This window comes from Rissa tridactyla, chromosome 3, assembly GCF_028500815.1.
Source record: "Rissa tridactyla isolate bRisTri1 chromosome 3, bRisTri1.patW.cur.20221130, whole genome shotgun sequence".
Taxonomy (NCBI): Eukaryota; Metazoa; Chordata; class Aves; order Charadriiformes; family Laridae; genus Rissa; species Rissa tridactyla.
In genome coordinates, this window is record NC_071468.1 from 4211977 (window position 1) to 4233242 (window position 21266).

The 21266-nt window shown below is 50.9% G+C and overlaps 2 protein-coding genes across 2 annotated transcripts in view; one reads left to right on the forward strand and one right to left on the reverse strand.

The window, feature by feature from the left end:
• Nucleotides 1–3318: 3318 nt before the first annotated feature.
• On the forward strand, nt 3319–13704 carry LAMP5 (lysosomal associated membrane protein family member 5). The gene is made up of 7 exons (XM_054195538.1): nt 3319–3403; nt 3664–3836; nt 4066–4197; nt 4277–4382; nt 5832–6020; nt 12507–12718; nt 13103–13704. The coding sequence occupies exons 1-6, from the start codon at nt 3364–3366 to the stop codon at nt 12683–12685; spliced, it is 819 nt and encodes a 272-aa protein (XP_054051513.1). The 5' UTR covers nt 3319–3363; the 3' UTR covers nt 12686–12718; nt 13103–13704.
• A 5332-nt stretch (nt 13705–19036) lies between these two features.
• The window catches only part of PAK5 (p21 (RAC1) activated kinase 5), a 90671-nt gene continuing 88441 nt past the window's right edge, over nt 19037–21266 (reverse strand). Inside the window, exon 9 of the mRNA XM_054195360.1 lies at nt 19037–21227. Within this exon, the coding sequence (XP_054051335.1) occupies nt 21072–21227 (156 nt within the window). The 3' untranslated portion in view covers nt 19037–21071. The remainder of the gene's footprint in view (nt 21228–21266) is intronic.

The following is a 21266-nucleotide window of genomic DNA, read 5'->3' on the forward strand; positions in this document are numbered from 1 at the left end:
GAGCTGGAATTTTATACTGTTGCCTACCGCAGTGGTTTCTAGCCGGTAAGGAGAAGCAAATGACAGACCAGGTACAGAGGGAACCAGATGGCGAAGCGTTGAACGTTGCTGGTTTTCTTAGGCTCGCTCCCAGCCTGGCTGGAAACCACCCCTGCCTGGGAAAGAATTAACTGGAAATGGAGGCCCTGGGTTCAGCTCATTCCCTCTCAGAGGAAAATCAAACCTGCCTGTCTTAATTCCCTGGCGAGCATCCTATGCATCAGGGAATAAGCTGGTGTTAGAAGGCTGGAAAATGCTGTCTGCAGCTTCCTTTTGAGTCTCTGCTCAGCCAGGAGCGAGACATTTATCAAGTCAAAGGGAAAATGTATTTCTGTGAAACCGCAGGGCTGGGTAACCTCAGCGTCCAGGCTCGGCTCCCAGAACTGGTACGTATTTCAGCCATTGACAATTTAGCGTAAAACGCAGGCAGTAATTTGAAATTAAGTGATGAATTTTGTCAGCTAAGTATTTTGAAATACTGTTTAAGTAGTATTTGATTCAAAAAATATTTGAAGTTTGGCCGCTAATGTAATGAGGTGAGAATTTCCATTGAGATGAAATAGGCTAATCAATTTGAACACTGATACTGAGTTAAAGCAGTTTAAAATGTCATTCTGCGCCGGGGTGATGGATTCCACTTCACTGAAATTTCATCGAGGGAAGTGGCAGATTCTCCCTCTCTGAATCTCTTCAGATAAATTCAGTGCAGCTGTGATGGGGGGGGTCATGACACCCTGGCCTCACAGGCAGCCTGCTATTCTTTCACTTCTAGTAATTCGGAGGTTCGTCATTATCTTGACCGTTTCCAGGTGGGGGTCTGTTTAACCCCCACCCCACTCCAGTGTGGTCACACTGCATTGCCAGAGACCCAAAATGCCCCTCGCCTCACAGGGGCCGATTTCCTTGCAGACTCCACAGGCTGCCAGTGGCAGACACATCCCGGAGCCGGCCGGCCGGCCGGAAAACTGCGCTCCCAGGGATGCGCCAGCAGCGTTCCCAGTGCCGCAGCACCACTGTCACCGCGCTGCGGGCTCCCTGCAAGGAGGCTGGTGAGAGTTGTGGCTGTCTGGTAGTTGAGGGGGAGGGGGGGGGTAGCAAGGGGGATTCAGCCTTCAGAGATACACAGGCAGTCCCCCCAGCTGGGGGTAGGGGCCGGTTGCAGGGCTGGTTCCAGGTGATCCGATCTGTGGCCATAAATTGGCCCCAGTCACAGGATTTCAGGTCGGCTGCTGCTGCACTGGCCCTCCCAGGTGGGACCTTTCTGCTCTAACAATGTTTTGGGGCTTTCTTGGTATTAGCAAATCTTATACCTTTCCCTTCTGTGCCATGGTGAGCGGGATAAACATGGCTCTGCCGGCTGGGAGTGAGGATTGTCGCTGAGGCTGAAGGCTTTTTTGTCGTGCTTTGCAGCTGGCAGGTGCCGGGAGAGCAGGGTTCGGTGCTGGGGGGGCTGTGGGTCAGGCTCGCCCATGCCTCTAACACCCCAGTGCTCCCACTGGTACCCCCCCCCGCACAGGCTGGATGCAGGGGCCGCTGCGTAGGGTCATCTATATTTGGAGGCTTGGAAGCTACCTGGAAATCTCAAAAAAATAAGAAATTAAATGGGAGGCTAGAGGAGGAAATAGAGGCTAGTTAAATACTGAGGTCATCAGTGTGAAAGCCCTGAGGAAGCCAGGCATTAAAATCGCCACAGAAATACAGTCTCTTACAGTCAAAGAACTTCATATAGAAGGTTTTTTTGTCCTTTACGTAGTCCCCTGAAACTATTATCTGCAGGTTAATCCTGTATCACAAGTGATGCAGGTCTGGCTCTATACTGGGGGGCAGGAATGACTAATGAAACAGAAAAGAAATGGCCAGAATATAATATTTAATAGGTACAGCAAGCAGAAAAGGAATTTCAACAGGGTAGTTACAAAAATCAGTGTGTTCCTTCAGTCTCTGCTTTTATTTTTAAAGAGCTATTTTATTTCCCAGCACAGAAGCCCGTCTCTGCCAGCATGCCCTGGCAGAGGAAGGGCAGCGTCCCACAGTCAGAACTCACCTTGTCATACCTCGCGTCGCAAAACCCTGGACCCTTTCCTCCAGACTCCTTTTCCTGAACTAGAAATGCAAATTGCTGGTGAATCCGTCTAACACCGCACACGCCAAATAGCTGCTGTCCCTTGGGCTTCTTATGACAAATAGATCCTTGGTAGTAGGTTCCCGTTCCCGCTGCTCCCGGCACTTGTGTCTCTGTAAATTGTGAATATTCACATGTGCTCTTGGTACGGGTCGAGGATGGCAGTATATTAAAGGACCGTAAAAACTCACGATGAGAGATGGAAAAAACCATATTTTGATGTCGCATTGTCCGGCGAAAGGGGAAGGCAAAGCCCCAGAGCATCGGGGGGACTCGGCCAGGGCTGGGGGCTGGTCCCGGGGACCCCTGTGCCCACAGCTCGCACCCCCCTCCCAATAACGCTCTGCAAAGGCATGCCCTGGGTCGTTTTAATGCTGTCGGGACCTGGCGCCTCGATACATGACGGCGTGTTTCACGTTACGTTATGTCACGACATCCCAAGAGCGTGTCCATGGCTGTTTACAAAAGGGTGCCGGCTTTGCTTCTGACCTTGCCACGCAAAAATAGCTGCGCGTTTCTTTCTAAATTAAAACAAGGAGAGCAGCTGTTCGCCTCCACCGAAATTACTGACGCTGGGTGAGCAGCCGGCGCTGGACTAGGTCTCCCCTCCTCCATCCCCGCCGCTGGCCCGGTTTAGCGGCCCGGTCGCCTCCCCGGGGGAAGCCCCCCCTGTGCCCCCGCCCGCTGTACGGCTCACCCCGCGCCGCGCCCGGTGCGCTCCGGCCCCGCTCCGGCCGCACGTCGGGGCTGCCCGGGGGGGTCCCCCGGCTCCTTCCTCCGGGGTCCTCCGGCTCTCCGCCGGCATCCCTGCGGGGATCCCCCAAAGCCCTTCCGCGGGGGGCGGCGGGACCCCCCGCGGGCCGGAGGAGGGGGGGAATCCCTCCCTCCTTCCCTCCCTCCCTCCCACCCGCCCCGTCCCTCGGCGTGGGCGCCTCCATCAGCTCCGCCGGCATCTCCCCTCCTCCTCCTCCTCCCCACACACCCACACACTCTTCCCCGTCCCTCCTCCCCGACACTCCGCAGCAGAGTGCTTTTGCAGCCTGTGCAGCTCCTGAGAAAGGAGGTGTTTCAGCTTGCCTTTTTTTTTTCCCTGCCCTTTTTTTTTTTGATTTTTTTTTTTCTTTTCTTTCCTTTCTTTCCCGCGGAGGCGGACCCTGTCGGAGGAGCAGCAGCCGCGGACACGCCGGGGCCGAGCAGGGAGGATGGCCGGGGGGCGCCTCCCGGGGCTGCTCTTCCTTTTGCGTGAGTACCGCCGCGGCGAGTCGCGACACGGAACCCTATCGCGATCAGGCTGGCGCTGAGACAGACCCGGCGCTGCTAGAGCACCGGTCCTGCTCCACCGCCGCCGGCTGCCCCATCGCCACTGCCCGTCTATCGCGACAGGGACGCCCCGTCGCGACAGGGGAGCTTACTCCCGCGGGCTCGGGGGCGGGGGGGATGTGGAGGTGAGCTGGCAAAGGCTGAGGGCAAAGGGCCGCCGCTCAGCGCCTCTCTGCCCGCAGACGCCGCGGCTCGCCTGGCTGCCGAGCAAGAAGTTGAAAATCTCTCCGGGCTCTCCCCTAACCCCGAAAAGGACATTTTCGTGGTGCGGGAAAACCGGACGACGTGTCTCATGGCGGAATTCGCCGCCAAGTTCATCGTCCCTTACGACGTGTGGGCCAGCAACTACGTGGATGTGAGTGGGGTCCGGGCGGGAGGGCCGGGGCGGGGGGGTCCGGGCTCGCAGGGCTGCGGCCGCCGCACGTTGTCGCGGCGGTGGCGGGGGGAGGAGGAAGATCCGCCGGTAGTTTCGGAAAGTCCTTTATCCCCCTCCGAGGGTATTCCGCCGGGGCTGGGGGAGAGCGTGGGCTCCCGGGGGTGCTCCAGCGCCCCCGCCCTCCCTGAGCCCCGCTCCCGGTTTCCAGCTGATCACGGAGCAAGCCGATATCCCGCTGTCGCGGGGCGCCGAGGTGAAGGGCAAGTGCGGCACCAACGAGTCGGAGCTGGAGATCTCCTGGCTGGAGCAAGCGTACACCCTCAGACTCTTCTTCCTCAAGGTACGGGGCTCCCCCCGGCAGGTGGGGGGGGGGGTGCCCGGCGGTATTTCGGGGGTGCTGAGCGGCCCTGTCTCGGCAGGAGGGGCACAACACGTCCCGGGGGCAGGAGGCGTTCTGGAGGCTCAGCCGCATCCAGTTCACCTACGACACCGCCGAGCGCACCTACTTCAAGGACGCCATCGCCCGTAAGCGCCCCGGGGGGGGGGACGGGATTTAAAACACATCCCTGGGGGGTGGCGGGGGGGGGGGGGGCGGCAGAGGACGGACACCCCGCGGGCTGCTCCCCTCGGTGCGGTTTAAGGGGGGAAAAAAGAAACCCCAAACCCGCCCGACAAAGCCGGGACCAGGTGCCGGTTTTAAACTGCGTATTAATGAATATTTTTTTTCCCCTTGTTTCATTCTTGCTTTTTGTTTTTTAATCACGGCAGTCGCAGCGGGAGGGGGAGCCCAGCCTCTGCCCGTTTGCTGCGGGACCCAGGGGCCCGAGGGGGTGGGCAACGGGGCAAGGGACCCCCTGGTCTGGAAAAAATTGTCTCCTTTCCAGCGGGAGATGTTTTTTAAGGTTAATTATCTCCTCGCTTCTGATGGTGGTTGAATAGGTGGGAAAGCAGCGGTTTCCCAAGATAGCGACGAGATCGACATCAATATCCCTACCCCTGCACGCCTCCACACCCGACAGCCTCCTCTTTTCTCACGGGCTTTCCTTTCTTTAGGTTTTCGTTTTCTTTTTATCTCGTTTCTGCTCAGAAATGAGTTGTCCTGTATTGAAAATTGAAAAGCTCTTGTTTGCAAGTTGTTCTTCCACAAGATTTCTCAAACTCCAGCGAATGGTGCGTTAAGGAGTTTGTGGCATAAGAAACGCTGGACGTGGAGCTGTTTTTCCCACTGGTGTTTCTACTGGTTTTGTCCCCAAAACCCGATGGTGGCCATGCCTCACCACCCTCCACAAATGGGAAATGCTGCTGACCTTTCTGTGCTGCTGGAGGGGAACAAAGGGCTGTGGAAGAGCAAGAGGTGGAAGGCAGCCCTCATTCCACCTTGATGAGCCGCATTCAGCCTTCGTTTTTAAAATGAGCTTGATGTGACGGGAAAATATTTTCTCGTCATCTATACTTGGGTGAAAAGGTCATGTTGTATTTTCAGGAAAGCTGTTATGGCCCGTTTTCCGTCATAGTGAGGTCCCCAAATTGCATTGCTCTTTCACACCTGAATTCAGAGCCCAAGTGCTGCCGCAGGAATTGCTGTAGGGAGCACGAGCGCGGGCTGAGGCTGAAACCTGCATAGACATCAATAGAAACCATTCCTCTGACTTTATGGACTTCAGGTCCCGTGACATGAGCGTAGCTGGCGGCGGCAGAGCCGGCTCTTCCCTTGGTGCCAGCAGGACCACACGCCGCAGCGTCCGTTGCAGGCGACCCCGGTGCGGGAGCTGCCCTGGCTACATGGGGGTGTCATGCCCAAAGCACAGTCCCACCCCAAGAGAAAATGCTGCTTTTAAGAGCGGTGGAGCATGCGGCCGCCGCATTGCACACCGCCTGCATACCCTTGTGTTCAGTTCATTAGCTTTGTTAATAAAGTCGCGTCGGTCCCCCAGAGACGGGACCTGACCTCTGCTGTTTCTGCCCCTTGGCCAGCTGGGAAGCACACGGCCAGCTCGCACCGGCTCTCTGCCCTGGTCACTCCGGCTGGGAAGTCCTACGAGTGCCAGGCGCAGCAGACCATCTCCCTCGTCTCCAGCGACCACCAGAAGTCTGTGCAGCTCTTGCTGTCGGAAGTGCGTGTCCAGCCCTTCGACATCACCGCGGATTTTGTCTTCAGTGAAGGTAAGGTGCAGGGTGAAGGCATGTCCCGCGTCCCTGAGACGCTGCTGCTGCCGTGCCCTTTGGGGGTTTTGCAATGTACTGAAGGAATTTGGATCCCACCTTTATCAGAGCACCTTCCCCTCCCTCTAGCGGGTTGTCAGTGCTCCGCACAGTCCCTCCAACCCATTCCCTACCTCCGTGGTCCCCCATCAGCCTTAACAAATTCAGCCCAGCTGTTGTTTGGTCAAAACACGGGCTGTTGTTGCATGGACCTTGGCTTCTATAATGACTCATCTAGCTGGGTTGCCAGCAAGCTCCAGAGCTGCCAGGTCCCTGGGGAGCCCTGCAAGGCTTAGGTGTCTCCTCTGCAGGAGAGAAGATGCTTTCGTACAGCTCCAGGGGCTTTGTAGGGCCACTGCGCACCGAGGAAAGCTTGGGGCTGCGGCGGGAAGAAATACTTGCGATGCGCATCGTTGGCTTCAGTTTGATTAATGCTCGTTGCAAGGGGGAAGGAAGTGTAACGGGGACTTCAGTGAGGTGCCTCGTGCGCCAAACGCATGGGATGCTGTTCCTCCTCGTAGCCTTCTTTAACGTTAGTTGTGGGTAAAGGAAAATGTAAGTTAACACGTGCTGTTCGTATCAAAGAGTTGTACTGCAGCCAACAGCAATACTGACATGGGGCAGAATTCCTGCGGATGTTGCCTTCCTTTGTCCCGAGGAACCCATGGTGCTCCTCCTCCCTGACTTCCCCCTGCCTTTTCCAAAAGGTGGAATGGGGGAGTGCAAACATGCTCACCTGAATCAGGGCTTCCAGACTAGTCCCCTTTTTATAGTGCCGTCTTAGCAAATTAGTCAACGCCATTATTGTAACAAGATGCAAATAAAATTTGTAATAGCCGAATCTTTTACTAATGAGCTAGAAAATGGTGGTGTTATTTTCAAGCCTGGCGTTAAAAATGGGGGGCTTTATTATTTTGCGTGTGGGAAATATTTTAGAGCGTGATGAAAAAAACCAGCAGCGACTACGGAGCCGAGCACTTACGCTCGTGACTCACATTCCTCTCACTGAAGTAGTAAATACATGCTATTATGTACCCTGGCTCTGGCAGAGCTCTGCGTGGCTGAATTACTCACGGCAAGGCCAGTGTAGTACAGAGTAGGTTTTATCCGTGGGCACAAATAAATCTTTTTTTTTTTTCTTTTCTTTTCTATCAAAGTAGTACCACATTTTGTGTCGGGTATAGGGAGAAAAGGGTAGAATTTAATAGTTCCCTATCATTTTTTGTTTGGCACACCTTCATCCCCTCCCTCCCCCTGTGGATCCAGGCTTCCCGCACGCGGGGTTTGGCTGGGCAGACCTTGGAGGCTGAGAAAAGCGTAATTAAAATCTGCAGGTCTGGACTCCGCTTTAGCCGCTGTGTCTCTGTGATACCAAACGTGGCAAGTCCGAGAGCTCGCAGAACAACCAAACTGGGCCTTCATTGCCGAAGGGCGTCACCTGCCTTTTGCATGATGTGCCTCTTTCATATCAGGCAGTAAATTTGGTTTGGTTTTTTCCCTTTGTTGTTGTAGCATTTTGGGGTTTTTTTTTGTTTTTCCTTTTTTTTTCACCAGGGCATGAGGAGACTCCAGTTGGTTCATCGATCTTTAAACCTGTGTGGGGAATTCTTCCTTCTTAGGAAAGCGTGATTTCTTTGTCGAGCTTTCTCTTCTTTTTTTTGTTGTTGTTGTTGCTCTCGTTATTCAATGATACTTCTTTTTGTTGAATTCCGCTGGAAGTTAAATAGCAAAGAGCACCTGGAGAGGACGGTCAGAAATGCTGGTGAGCTCATTTATCACTGAAGCTTCACCCGGGGGCTCCCCCGCTTCTCCCGGCGGCGCGTCCCCCCCAGCCCTGCAGACCAGCGCGGCCTCGGCACACGCGTGGCACAACGCGATCCTTTGTGGGGTCTCAGAGTCACTGCCAATCTTAAATTACAGTAATTAGCCATCTCCTTTTTGGTTCGTTAATTTCCCATTAGGTAACATTCCTATTAATTATGAACAGGCTACAGAACACTTTAAAATATTTTAGAATAAAGAAAGAGACCTGCTGGAGCAGAAGAATCGCCGAGACGCAGGAGGGTCAGGGCCCTTTTACCACAAAGAAACGGGAGGAAAAGGTTTTGTCATTAGTCCTGACACTGGCCTGTCCGGGGCAGGTTAAAAAGCTTCTGGGAATTGCTGTTATTTTTTTGAATCCTTAAACTCACATGCTAGAATATCTTTTTTTTTTTTTTTCTTTTTAAGACACTGCTTCCAACATAGCTATACATAAATAGAAACATTTACCTTTTTCAGTACAGAAGCAGCAGCAGAATATTTTTTCCATTCAGAGCTTGGGAAATCTTTATTTTTTTTTTTAATAGGGAAAAATGCGTGTACGTTCTTCAGCTTAAGAGAGCTGGATCAAGAGGGCGCGAGGAGAACATTTAAATTGGTGAAAGAACCCCGCAGAAATTGTCAGCTCTTTTGATTTTGATCACGGTAATGCAAAATACTTATAGAAAGGGACACAAAGGCTGAGGTTGAGGGACCAGGATCCTGGGAGGTCTCATCTCCCTCTGAGCCACCCCACGCAAGGGCCGCCTTTTCTTAAGGCTCCTCGGCACCAAGTAGCTCCTCTTCGCAAGGTATGTGGCCACGTTTTAAAAAAGCACCCAGTCTTTATTTCTTTCTAGGCTAGTCGCTTATAAACCCCCATTCCAAAAATCCATCCTATCCTGCTAGACACGACTGGGCTGTTTTTCCGTCCCTCCGAACAACCCCTGCGCCAGTCCTCAGGCTTGCAGTCGTGACTGCGGGGAAACCGCTGATTTATTTGTTATTTTTCTTTCTTTTTTTTTTTTTTTTTTGCCGTGCTGCTGTTTGTTGTGCAGAAGGATGCTGAAACAAGAAAATTGGGCCCGTTGGGTGGTTTCCGAGCCTAGTGCTGGAATCGGACGAGCACTCACCATAGAAACCGTGGCGGTACGCGAGCCCTGTGCCGCGCGCTGTCGGAGGAAGCGCAGCACAAAAGAACAATGAAGAACGTACCTAAATGCGTCCTTTGTGTGTCCCCCCCCACCCCGCGCTCGTTGCTCGGTGGGACGGGGGCCGTGGGGTGGCGCAAGCCGGGCTCGGGGCCGCTCCGGCAAAGGGGTGACCCCGCGGGGTTCGCGATGCAGCAAAAACTCCCGGCCTCACACGAACTTTTCAAATAGTTAAAATTTGAGGGGACTTTTTTGCTTTCCTGGCCTGAGGGTTATGGGCGAATGCCGAGAGCCCCGTGACCTGAAGCGAAATACCCAGGGGGGGAAAAATCTGGTGGAAATGGCCGTTTTCCTGCAGAAGACGTTGATTGCCAATACGTAGCAGTTCCCCGCGCGACAGTGTTTTATTTGCCGTGTGTCAACCAGCCCGCCTGCCCGCTCCGCTCCTGATGGGCTCGAGCATCTGAATTTGGTTCTGCCGTGGACTTTTTGCAAGCCCTCCTCCCCACCTGCCCCCCCCCCCTCCCCCCCCTCCCCCCTTGGCATTTTCCCGTGTGGATAGACCAGGGATGATGCCTGTTACCTGCCTCCCCGCTGCGGTCTGGACCTCGGCTACCTGTGCCATGCTTGGAGCTCTTGGGGTGAAAAACACTGTGTAAATGTTAAAGGACGTTGTTATAAACGTGAAAATATTTTTTGGTTGTGGTAAAATGAGGTGTCTCCAGCATCGTGGTTGGACTAGATGTTGTGAAAGGTCCCCTCCAACCTAGGCAATGCTATGAAGTCTATCTGGAGAGCCTTCATTTCACTGTAAATGTGTTTGTGCTCAGCACTTGCCTGTGCCTCCATGCTGGCATTCCCGTTCCCGTTCCCCCTTCACTCTCGGAAGAGCCCAGACGTTGGTGAGCTCCTCCAGAAGGAGAAAACGGCTGTGTCTGGCGAGGAGGAGGAAGGCTGCCTTCGCTACCGGGGCAGATGGATGTGCTGCTGGAGACTCCGAGCTTTGCACTGGTGTGTTTTGTTGGTTTGGTTTTTTTCCTGTGGGCTTTTTTTTTTTTTTTTTTTCTTTTCTTTTAATCCTCCTTAGAAAGTGTCAGGATAAGGAACTGTCTTCCGCAGCTGCTTGCGAGAACGGACACCTTTTTGGAGTTGTGACTCAGGCGCTTAAATACAGCCGTGGCTTTCTGTGGACACCGGCGTTTTGGCCGTGTCCTCCGGCACATTTTGGGCTCCGCGGCCAGTTTGCTTTGGCAAAAGATGGGAGTTCAAATATTGCGAGGGGGTGCTTTGGAGCTGGGTTGGCCCTCTGCCTCGCGGCGCTGGGGCTTGTGGCTCTGCCTCCTTCCCTGGCTGCAGACCCCCGCACTCGCCCCGCTCCCCTGCAAAGCAGCATCGCTCTTGTTTAAGGAAAGGCGCGCGGGCAGACCTGTGTGTGAGCCTGAACGAACGCCCTCAGGCGGGTTTACCACAGGCTTGTTGCCATTTTCTGCAGGGTTTGAGCTAAACCACTGTCAAAGCGAAAAATCAGCGTCCGCAGGAGGAGGCGGCGGCGGCTGGGTGAAGCGCTGCTCATCGGCCCGTGGGCCCCCTGGCCCGTCGGTGAGCGCACGGGAGCTCCTCCGGCACGGATCCTGCATCCTGCCCCTGGGAGGGGTGCTGCTTTGTGCTGGGGATCGGGGGGGCGGTCGGAGCACCCCCGGCACTGCCTCCCCCCTGGCTTTTCCCGCAGCGGGGGATCTGGGGATTCCAGCCTGCCGCCGTGTCTCTGCGCTGCTGGTCCAGTTGGGTCTGAGCATCCTAAACTGGGAAGAATTTCATAAAAGCTCTAGAAACCCAATTTTGGGAGCGAAATAATAATCAGGATTTATTCACCCCCCACCCCCCCCCACCCCCCCCTTTTTCCTTAATACAAACAAACAAAACCCCTGCATTGCAGCAATTGCTGAATCGCCTGTAACACAGTCCTGGTGATCAATCACTCCTCTGGTGAAACGGTGAGCAACTGGAACCGAAAAGGACTTTTTTTTTCTTTTTTTTTTTTTTTTTTTGTTAGGCTACATTTCACTTTAGCTTTTTTGTTTCACTTCATTTACAGCCCGAACTGTTTCCAAATGGCGTCTCTGCGAGCCTGGCGCTGGGAGGACGGCTCCGCGCTGGGAGGTGATGGAGCTGCCGGTACCGCTGGAGCTACGTCCCTGCTGTCACCTCCTGCCTGGGCCCGGGGGGGTCTCCGGGTTTTTTGCCACGTGGCGTTAGATGTGCAGAGTGTTTGCCGTTCATGGTTATCACAGATCTTTGCGTCCCGCAATCAGCTGCCTGGGGAACCCATCTGGATGGTCTTTAGCGATGGGAGGAATGAGCGGTGTGCCCTTTGTATCTGCTCCTCGAACGTGCAGCCTTTTCTTTTTTTTTTTTCATAAAGTAATTGCTGTTTTTATTGTTTCCAGCACGATTTTAGCACTGGGAAGAAGACGATCCAGGGCCCGGAGCAGTGTCCCTCCTATACCCCATAACCTTTTTTTTTTTTGTTTTCCCCAGAGTTGGCTTTTTTCTTCTTTTTCGGTCAGGCAGCCCTGTCTCAGCAGCATCGTCCACGGATAAGCAACAGTCCTGTGGGGAGAAAAAGTAAATCGTGATCCTGTCATTCGGGCCTGCAGTAGGCTCTGGAAGCACGAGGGCGCTGAACCGGGATCACCGGCATAATGTGTTTCCTAACTTTGGTGGCTTGTTCCATGGCAAGCTGAATAGAGAAGTGTTTTCCCATTGTGTGGTTGTTATAATTTTCTAGTGGTTTATTAGACTATGGCGGGGACTTGTAGACCAGAGAGAAGAACACTGGGGAGGTGCCTGTTGCTTCTGCTCCTCCTTTGTCATATTTGACAAAGGCCGTGGGGTGCCAGGATGCCGTTTGACCCCGAACGCGCATGGGCTCTGCCAGTGCTGGTGAAGTCCCCGTGGGGAGCTCGGGGAGAGGGGGGAGAGATGCTCTTAAATCTCCGTCAGCTTGCAGATAGAGGGGAGAAATCTTCTAACGGTGAGCAGGGCAAGTCTGATGCGGGATTAAAGACTGATGCTGAGGACTCTACAACTAAATAAACAAAGCGGGTCTTCAGCCACAGTCAGGAAACTTGTACGTTTGCTGTCCCGTTCCCAACAAGGCCATTGCCGTACTGGTGCAGCCGAGGCCTGAAGAGGAGCTTATGGACATGAAAGTGTCTTTTCCCCCCCCGCGCCGGCTGGTTTGACGGATGTCACCTCTCCCTCCAAACCCTGCGCTGCAACAGGGATTTCACTTTCCTCCAAAGCGATGGATTTTCTTCCTAGGACTCGATGGCGGTTGCCGTCTCTGCTGGCTGCTGCGGCTGTTTTTGCTGCGCCGGGACCTCCGGTGCGGAGCCGTGACTCTGGGGATGTCGCTTCACGACCGCAGCAGGAGCTCAGATCTGCAATGTCTCGTTCACTTCTCTTTTCCTCTCTTTCCTTTCTTTCCCTGCAGAGCACAAGTGCCCGGTGGACCAGAGGGAGCAGTTAGAGGAAACCCTGCCTCTGATTCTGGGCCTGATCCTGGGGTTGGTTATCGTGATAACCCTCTGCGTTTACCATATCCACCACAAGCTGACGGCCAACCAAGTGCAGATTCCTCGGGACAGATCTCAGTACAAACACATGGGCTAGGGGAGAGCATCGAGCAGCCCAAATATTTATCAGGTAGAAAAAGCAAAAGCACTTTTTTCTAAGGGTGAGGAGAGATTTCGGGGTGTGGGGGGGGCGGGGCGAGAGACGGTATTCACAGCACCTAATGGTGGGCGTTGCGTGGAGGCACACACGGTAGGGTTAGGCTTTAACGTGGTCAGTGCTCAGCTCTCTCTGTAAGAAGGCTCGGAGCATCTGATTTTAGGAGTCAGGGGCAGTAGGTGGTGTGAATACCTTCTTAAGCAGCTGGGCCCATCATCTGGAAACAGAAACGCTTCACACGTCAAAGTTTAACACCGGGGGCAAAATTAGCTTTTTTCTTTTCTTTTCTTTTTTTTTTTTTCTGTTTTCTTTCTTCTTCTTTTTCCTCTCCCCTCCCCAACGCGCCGCTCTCGGCAGCGTTCAGCCCTCTCCGTTTGTGTCTGTGCGGGGAGCAGGGCTGGGGGACGGAGCCATTAGGCGAGACTTCGTTAAGGTCCTCTAACGAAGGGACTCCAACCGCATTCCTGAATTTGCACTCATGTTAAGGAAAGCATGAAGGCAAGACAGGTGTGTTTTGAGAAAAAATAAATGCCAGAACCTCAAGTTGGTAGAAACTGGAGTAACTCCAGCGCAGCAGATCCCAGCCAGCTTGAGGACCCCATGCTTGAGGCTAAATAAATGAAGAAAGTTTGTTTTTGCTTCTTGAGCTACATCTGAAAGTTTAAAAAAAAATAATTAAAAAAAAAAAAGAGTATTGATACGCAAATTAAAAAAGTGCCATGCTACTGCAAGTCAACTGAGAAATGCTTCTGGCTGGACATCCTGCACGTGTTGTGATTGTCGTTGAGATGTTACATTGCTGCCCACAACTGGTATTTTCACAACGAAACACACAAAAAAAAAAAGAAAACAGAAATGTTAAAGTTACTATGCAGATTATTCAGGTATAATCTAATGTAACAGAAAAAAACCATAAGGAAGCCCTTGAAATCCGTCCTTAAGTGTAGACCATTTTTAAAATTAATTAAAACATGTACATATCTAATACACGATTTGCCTTTTTATTTTGAAATGATGTGATGCTCTTTACTAACTCGATGGAATCGGTGTAAAAATACAGCGCCTGGATGGATTTATTCCAGCAGCGTTTTGGTGGGGACGGTTGGGGGAGGACACGGGGGTGGCTCGCTGGTCTGTGATGCGTTGGTTATTTCTTAATATTCTTCTGATCTCTCGGCTGCTTCTTTCTTACGTGTTTTGTGGGCGATGGCGCGTTCCGCTCCGGTCCCGTCCGGTTCCCACTGAAACCTTTGATTTCCCTTGGCTCCGGTGTTCCCGCAGCAGGAGTTAGTCCAGACTCGTTTAGGGCATAGGACATACTTTTCTCTTCCTGAACTGATTTGATCCAAACAGGAACTGTATGACTGTCTGTGTGACTGTCCCCCTTCAGCTTAAAACAGGTTAATAGGCCCAAAAAAGGTAGTCATTTCAGTGTGAGGAAGTGGAAAAGGAGAAACTTCACTGCTTTTTAGTGCTGCAGCCTCCTCCAAAATTTATGAGGCTTTTTTGGTCGAAGGTGAAAACGAAGGTGGCTGCAGCAAGCGCCTTCCTTTAGTCCCGTCTTATTCCCGGTCTCATTTCTATGTTACGCTCGCCTTTTTGTCTTCTCATTTGGATGTAAGAAGCAAAATTACGGCGCTAATGATGCTTGTGGCATTGCCCTTTTCATTTAAAACTCCAGTGAAAGTGTTCTGGGCGGGCTTTAGGCTGACCCAGTGCCGCTGCCTACAATGAGCTGATTATTCTTTAAAAGAAGAAGAAAAGGTTCTTTTAGAGGCAGCCAGAAAAAGCCGTAGGTAGCAGAAGGGTGAATAAAAGGATTAAAGGCTCATCCTTAATAGAGGGGCCGTGGGTACCAGCTTTGTCCTACCTCCCTCTTGTCTGCCCTCCAGCGAGAAAGGCTCTCCCGGCATCTGCTCCTGTATTTGACATCCAAAACCACAAAAATGAAAAACACAAAAAACAAAAAAAAAAGGAAGCAAACAGCTAAAGTGCAGATGCCAAGGGAGCCTCTCCGTTGGCGTTTGTCTCCTCGTCGCTGGCGTTGGGACGGCAGGGTTGTGCGGGGCGGGGATGGAGATGGCACCAAACCGGAGCCGTCCCAGTCAGTCAGAGGCTGGTCCCCCCCGGCCGGTTTCCTCCCGATGCGCTGCAGGTGGTTGCTGTCAGTAGGAGCAATTTCTGCTGGTTCGGTTGAGCATGATCAGAGACGGAAAAGAGTTGGGACATTGTGAAAACGGGGGGAAGAGAAGGACTTTGTGGCTGGAATAAAGGAAGAGGATCCTGTTTTTCCTCTGTGTCTGTTTCCCTGAGAGCCCCTTAGGGCTTTGTTGGTTTTTTTTCACCCTCTTCATCAGCACCTCTCCCTTCTTTTTTTTTGTCCCTTGCAAAACTTGAGTTAGTTGTGTGTCAGTTTGGATATAAAAACTTTAAACGGGTGACATAAAAGAGAGCTACTTCCCTTCCACTTGCAGTTAGTAGGAGCTTTACAGGAAACACACAGCGCAGCATTTGGATAAGCGTGTTTGATTTCTGATCCCCTTCCCCAAATTTTTAACCCAATGAAGGGATGACCGTACCAGTGGTGGACTCGCACGTCTCGGCTGCTTTCCCCGACCCCCCGAGGGCATCCAGCCTCGCGCTGGGGCCGATGCGTAGCCGCTGGCGGAGGCAGGGGCGCTGCAAAGGATTCCAAAGTACGCAACCAAGCGAAGTCTTTACGCTCGTTCCTCTTGGCCTCCTGCTTTTGCTTCATGTGACAGCTCTTTGCACAATCCCGTTTGTCCCAAAGTTTGTTATATCCTGGAGAAATGATACTTGATTTGCGGAGCGGGTTTAGAGGCAGGAAGATCATCCATCGCTGGCAAGAAGGACTGATGGATACTTCTCAAAACTGGAGCAGGAGGTGGGAAACCCACTGCTCTGCACCCCTGCAGCCTTTGTTGGGCTACGTTTAACCTTTCTGATCCTCCCGCGGATGTTATAGTTCAGGGTTATATGGAGCTGTTTGAAGGCAACAAAACCTTTGGCTTGGATTAGGTTCCCTGGTGTTACCCCGAGGAGCGGCAGTGGCTGGTGGATGGAGCTGCTGGCTGGTCATTGCCAGGCTGGTCCTTGGAGCAGTTGGAGTTTGTTGGGTCTTCTCCAAGTGAACCCGCTGGTGGGTTTTAGGCCGTTGCGGGTCCTGGTGTTGCTTCCCCATTTGCAGAAAGGAAGCAAGACCCACCTGGCATAATGGGGAGACTCTCTCAAACAGCTACACAGGTTTGAGATGGAAAAAAAAATAAATGCTAATTTATGGTTGACTTTGCAAACTAATTTTAATTCAACCTGCAGTGAATTAGGGCAGTCGTAGCAGAGCCACCCAAAGAGAACATTGTCATCACCGCCCATAGGAACCCATCCTTGACGGCTCCCACTGCCTGAGCACTGGCCAACGCATTGAAGTGGTGGCATTGGCCGCCTGACGAGAGGACAACCCCCAAAAGCTGGTGCAGCTCGTGTTGCTCTGTTTTGCCTGTGCAAGCCCTCAACCCTGTGCCCGTGCAGCTTGAGACGTTTTGCTGCTTTCCGTATCAGATGTTTTGCGTAGCTAGGGCTCAGCATCACCTTCAGGTTGGAAGTGTCTGTAAGCTGTCAGGAACAGAGCTGGGTAATTAATTTCTTGCCTTCCTGAAATAAGATAGAAAATGTTTTCTTGCTGTCCTGAAATGTTTCCTGCTTGCTTTTTTGGGAAGAAAGGAGACGGAACCAATAATTTCAGCTCAGTCACAGGTTGCGTTGTGCCCTAGACTGATGTATCGTGGCTCTAGAAAAAATGATTTAAGATGTTGAAAGAAAGCCCTTTGAATCTTTCAGTTCTTTCCATACTTTGACTAACAATTATTTACTGAATTTGACCTGAATTTTCCCACCAATTTAAGCTTTCCAAGCCTAGTTTTGAAAAATTATTGATGAGAGAGGTTAAAAAAAAAAAGCTGTCCAACTTCCCTTCAAACCACAGCAACACTTTTATTGTTATTGCATTTTATATTTAGCTTTCATTCATCGCTGGCTTAGCACAAGCCGGCTGCAAACTTGGCCACTTTGCTTTATAGCTGTTTATGAACTCACTGGTAGAAGGTGGGTGACGATAAGAAATTTAGACCTGTAAGAAGGCCCTGTAATAATTCAGCGCTCACTGAAGCAGCAGTTAGCGACGTACAAAGTGCTTATGCTTAGAACTTTAATTATAAATTATTGACGTGTTGCCGAGGAGGGGAGTTACACAGCCAGTGAATGTCCTGGCTTCTGCTACTAAAAGGCTGAGCATTTGTGAGTACTTTTAGAACTGGTGGCCCCAGAAGATGTCATCGGGCCTTAGTGACAGGCAGGGATGAGTGCACCGGAGTGACTGGCCACATGCAGAGCTCGGCCCCAGCCGGTGCGGCAGATGAAGACATCTTCTGGGTGAATGGATGCTCCTAACATCTGGTATCTAAAAAATTAAAACTAAAGAGTATTTTTTTTTTTTTTTTTGCGCTGAGAGGCCAAACAAGGGCAAGGCGATAGTGACAGAGGAAATGGCTTCTGCAGCGTGGACACCACAGGGTCCAGGAGAGCCATCGAGCTGCAGGAGACAAGACCTGAGAAGATCCTCCAGAGGGTATTATCCCAGGAACAGCTTTGCAGTGAGGGTGAGGAACACGGCTCAGGCAACGGTGTAGCCCAAGGCAACAGGCCACGGTTATTCCCTTCTTTTTTTACCTGGCTCTGGCTTTATTTGAAGTGCTGTGAGTCAAACAGCCAAAACTAAGCTTTCTTTTGGGTGATGGCTAATGCATTTTGAAACATTTGCTGATGTCAGCAACCCAAAGTAATAAAAAAAACTTCCTTTATAGGACTTGAAGCCGCTTAAGAGAGCAAATAATACTGTAGCCTCATTAGCTGACTGGTGACGCTACTGGGGAGCCTGGAATGGCTTCAGTAGGCAGGAGAGCTGACTGGATAGGAGCCAAAAATTAAGGACGTGTAAGGCAAAAAAAAAAAAGAAAAAAAACAAAACCAAAAAAAAACGGGATTATTTAGGGGCAGGGAAAGGAAGGCAGAAATATTTCAACAGGTATGGGCTTGCTGGAGTACTGTGTGACCGGAGCAGGGTGTCGGCATGGCTAACCGCCCTGCTGGTGACCAAAATGGTTAGTTATTTCGCTAATGCTTCTCTTAAGGACATCGTTTGCTTCAGCCTGACAAACCACACTGGTGATTTCTGAGGGGGGGAAGTTTCTTTTTTTTTTTTTTTTTTTCTTTTGTGCAAGGAGCCGAGGGGAGCCTGGTGGGTGACACAGGGGGGTGCTCCGGGGCCCATCAGGACGGGCCTCTTTGGGATGTGGTGGTGGCAGGGGGGTGGGTCTCAGGGAGAAAGGAAATAGCGTCTCCCAAGTTGTTGCAAAGGCTGATGATACAGATTTGAATAATTTCTTCCTCTCGCTTTGGGTTTGTTTCTTTTTTTTTTTTTTTTGGTGCTGTCTTTAGCTTGCAGGCTGCCTTGTTGTGCCGTACCCCATTGCACTGCGCACCCGAAACCTTTGCACATCCCTCTCTACAGAAAATTAAAGTTTGTTGGGGTGTGGTTTTTTTTTTTTTTTTCTTTTCCCCAGTTACGTGGGGGCTCTCATGTCTCATCCAACCTGCTGGTCCTTGTTCGTTAAGGCCGATGTCCTTGGCCCAACTGTTACGTCTATTTTTCTTAATTCGGGGTAGAGGCGCAGTCAGAATCTCAGTAATTCTTACTCATATCCTGTAGTTCATCATCACAGCTGTTTATGCAGCGACGGGGCCATCAACCAGGAGAACCATTTAGTGACGCTGAGGTTTTTTTCCTTTGTGAAGTCTTACTCCTTACCTTCTTACTTTGGAAAATTAGAGCTGGACAGCATCATTTTGCTCTTCATATAGTTATCTATGTATGTATATCTGTCTGTCTCATCTACAGCTATATCTATATCTATATCATCTATAGCTATATCTTTCGATCTATCTCACGTATACTCAAGGAACAACTTTTTTTTTTTCTTGTTACTAGCTTAGTCCAGTACTGTGTGACTGAGTCAAGGTTAGAAAATAGAAACAAGGCATGGGGGGGGGGTGAAGGGGGTGGGGGGAGAGGGGGGAAAAACCCACCACACCGAAAATTAAAGCGTTTATCAATTCATTTATTTAACTTGCATGTGCATTTGTCTCACCAGCAGTTGGTGTTCACAAAAAAAAAAAAAAAAAAAAAACCCAAACAAAAAACCAAACCACCAAACAAACAACTTTTTGAAATCGACAAAACTTTCAGTAAACCTGATGAATACTGTTTAAAGTATCTAAGAAAGTTGCAGAAAATTCTTCACTCGCACAGCCTAAAATGTGCTGAACATTGAAGAAAAAAAACCCAACAAACCCAAACCCACCAACCCCAACCCCTTTTTTTTTATTCACAGATGTTTAAAAAATGTTTACTTCCGTGGCTAGCAATACCGTGTGGCCTGTGCGCCGTTGCCTTTTGGGGTGCAGCCTCTTTTCCTGAGTTGTCTCGACTACAACCGGCGGTGGGTGCTGGCGGTGGGTGCTGCCGCCTCTCGGCGGGTGGGTGCCGGGGGCGGGTTTTGCTGCAGGGGCGGCGGGAGCCCAACACGTTTTCTTAAGCGTCTTCTTCAAACGTGCAAACAGGGTTAAGATGGGAAAGCGGCGGAGGGGTAAGACACACAGATGTAAGAACATTTATTTAATGTCCCGGTTCATATTTATCATCTCCTCTGGTTTTTTGTTTTTGTTTTTTTTAAATTGTTTCTCTCCCTTCAAATATCCTTTAACTTTTCAAGAGCAGTATTAAAGGAGCTTCTTTACTATTGGCAACTCTTTTGTCCCGGAGGAAGAGCTTTAAGAAACAGCTCCCGAAGGATTAGACGTTTGGTTATAATTTACTACAATAAATAACAATTAATTTATTCGCTATGAAACTCCATAAGAAAGAAACTAACTGTGTTTTTCCAAAATTGGCTTTGTATTTCTTAATGATACTGTAAAATGAGGTCCGTAAGAAAAAAAACCCAACCAAACCTTGAAAAACATGGCTTTCGTATTTTACATAATTAAAAAGAACTAATCATTAATAAATAAAATTCATTTATCATTGAAATAATTACGAAGCACTTCTAAAAATCTCAAAGGCAAATCTATTTAGGCCTACAGTTAACATGCAAAGTCATCCAACAAACAACACAAAATTGTACCGTAGTAGTCAACTGTTGCATCAACATTCAAAAAGGTCTAGACAGCAGCACGACTTCTCCTATGTGGCAAACATCTCGTAACGCATCACGACGCCCGGGCTGAGCGTGGGAGGCCGGCAGGACCCTGCCCTCCCTTCCTGCTTCCAGAGCAGGACAGAAATAACGGAGATATATATATTTTTTTTTTTTTTTTTTTGTGAGAAGAAAACTGCGCTTGTGGTGGCGTAAAAACAAAGGGACGGCCGCGGCGCGAGAAGGTGGCCCTTGAGCCAAGGTTGGGCGGCTGCGTTGGCTCCCACCGCGGGAGAAGGGGGGGAGATGAGGGAGACCCTGGCGACCACTAACATTCAGCAGCGGCAGCTCCGATGGCCATCGCGCCGCTGGCAGCGCTGGCTCCTATCACTCTCTGGGCTGCCACGACTCTCCTCACCCCAACGGAAAAGCTGCAAAACTTTCTAACTTCCTAAAGGTTTGTTGTGTTTTGTTGTTTTGTTTTGTTTTTTTTTCTCCCTGTTTTCGAAAGGGTTAAAAAAGTAGGAAACTTTATTTTCTCAAATTCTTGCTAAGTCACACTTATTACTTCAACTAACACAACAGTTACGTGACAAAGTACTGCAAATTATCAAAACGTACTGTACAGAAAATTACAAATTCGCTTCAAAATACATTGCGCTGCTATGACCGAGATAAAAAGTGCTTTTTTCTTTTTTTTTTCTTCGCCAGAAAAGTGTTCTTCTGAAATAGAAGTGCCGTAGCCTGCAGTAAAACTCTGGTGTCTCGCTCTGGTTGTGCTATCCTCTAGGAATTAACTTTCCAACCTTGTTTGCGTTTGGCGCCTTCTGCCGGGATGGCCCAGAAGACGCCAGCGCGGGGGAGCGACGGTCCACGGCGGAGCGTGGCCACCCAGCTGGTGGCCAGGATCGCTCCCCGGTCCCTCGCAGCATCCTTGGTTTTTTATTTACCGCGGTTTCTCTCTTCCCTGCCGGCGGTTCCCACACATCCGCCGGGATTCCTGCGTGGCCATTATCCGGACTCTGCACCGACCTCCTCCCGAAAAGTCTCCGGCTTCAGCGGTGCCTGTGCTGCCTCATGAGGGGCACGATGCAAGAAGGGGGCCCAGCCAGTTTGAGGAACGGGTGTCGCAGCAGTTCCTGGGCCGTGGCTCTCTGCGAGGGCTCCCGCACCAGCATGGAGTCCAAGAAGCCCCGGAGGACCGAGGAGACCTGCAACATCGCACTGGCGTTAGGGGCGGACAAGGATGC

What these genes read in the sequence shown, in the direction of transcription:
- LAMP5 (XM_054195538.1), top strand. Translation starts at nt 3,364, where the DNA reads ATGGCCGGGGGGCGCCTCCCGGGGCTGCTCTTCCTTTTGC. An exon ending in GGGCCAGCAACTACGTGGAT is followed by an intron (nt 3,837 to 4,065) that starts GTGAGTGGGGTC and finishes CCCGGTTTCCAG; the next exon opens with CTGATCACGGAGCAAGCCGA. An exon ending in TCAGACTCTTCTTCCTCAAG is followed by an intron (nt 4,198 to 4,276) that starts GTACGGGGCTCC and finishes CTGTCTCGGCAG; the next exon opens with GAGGGGCACAACACGTCCCG.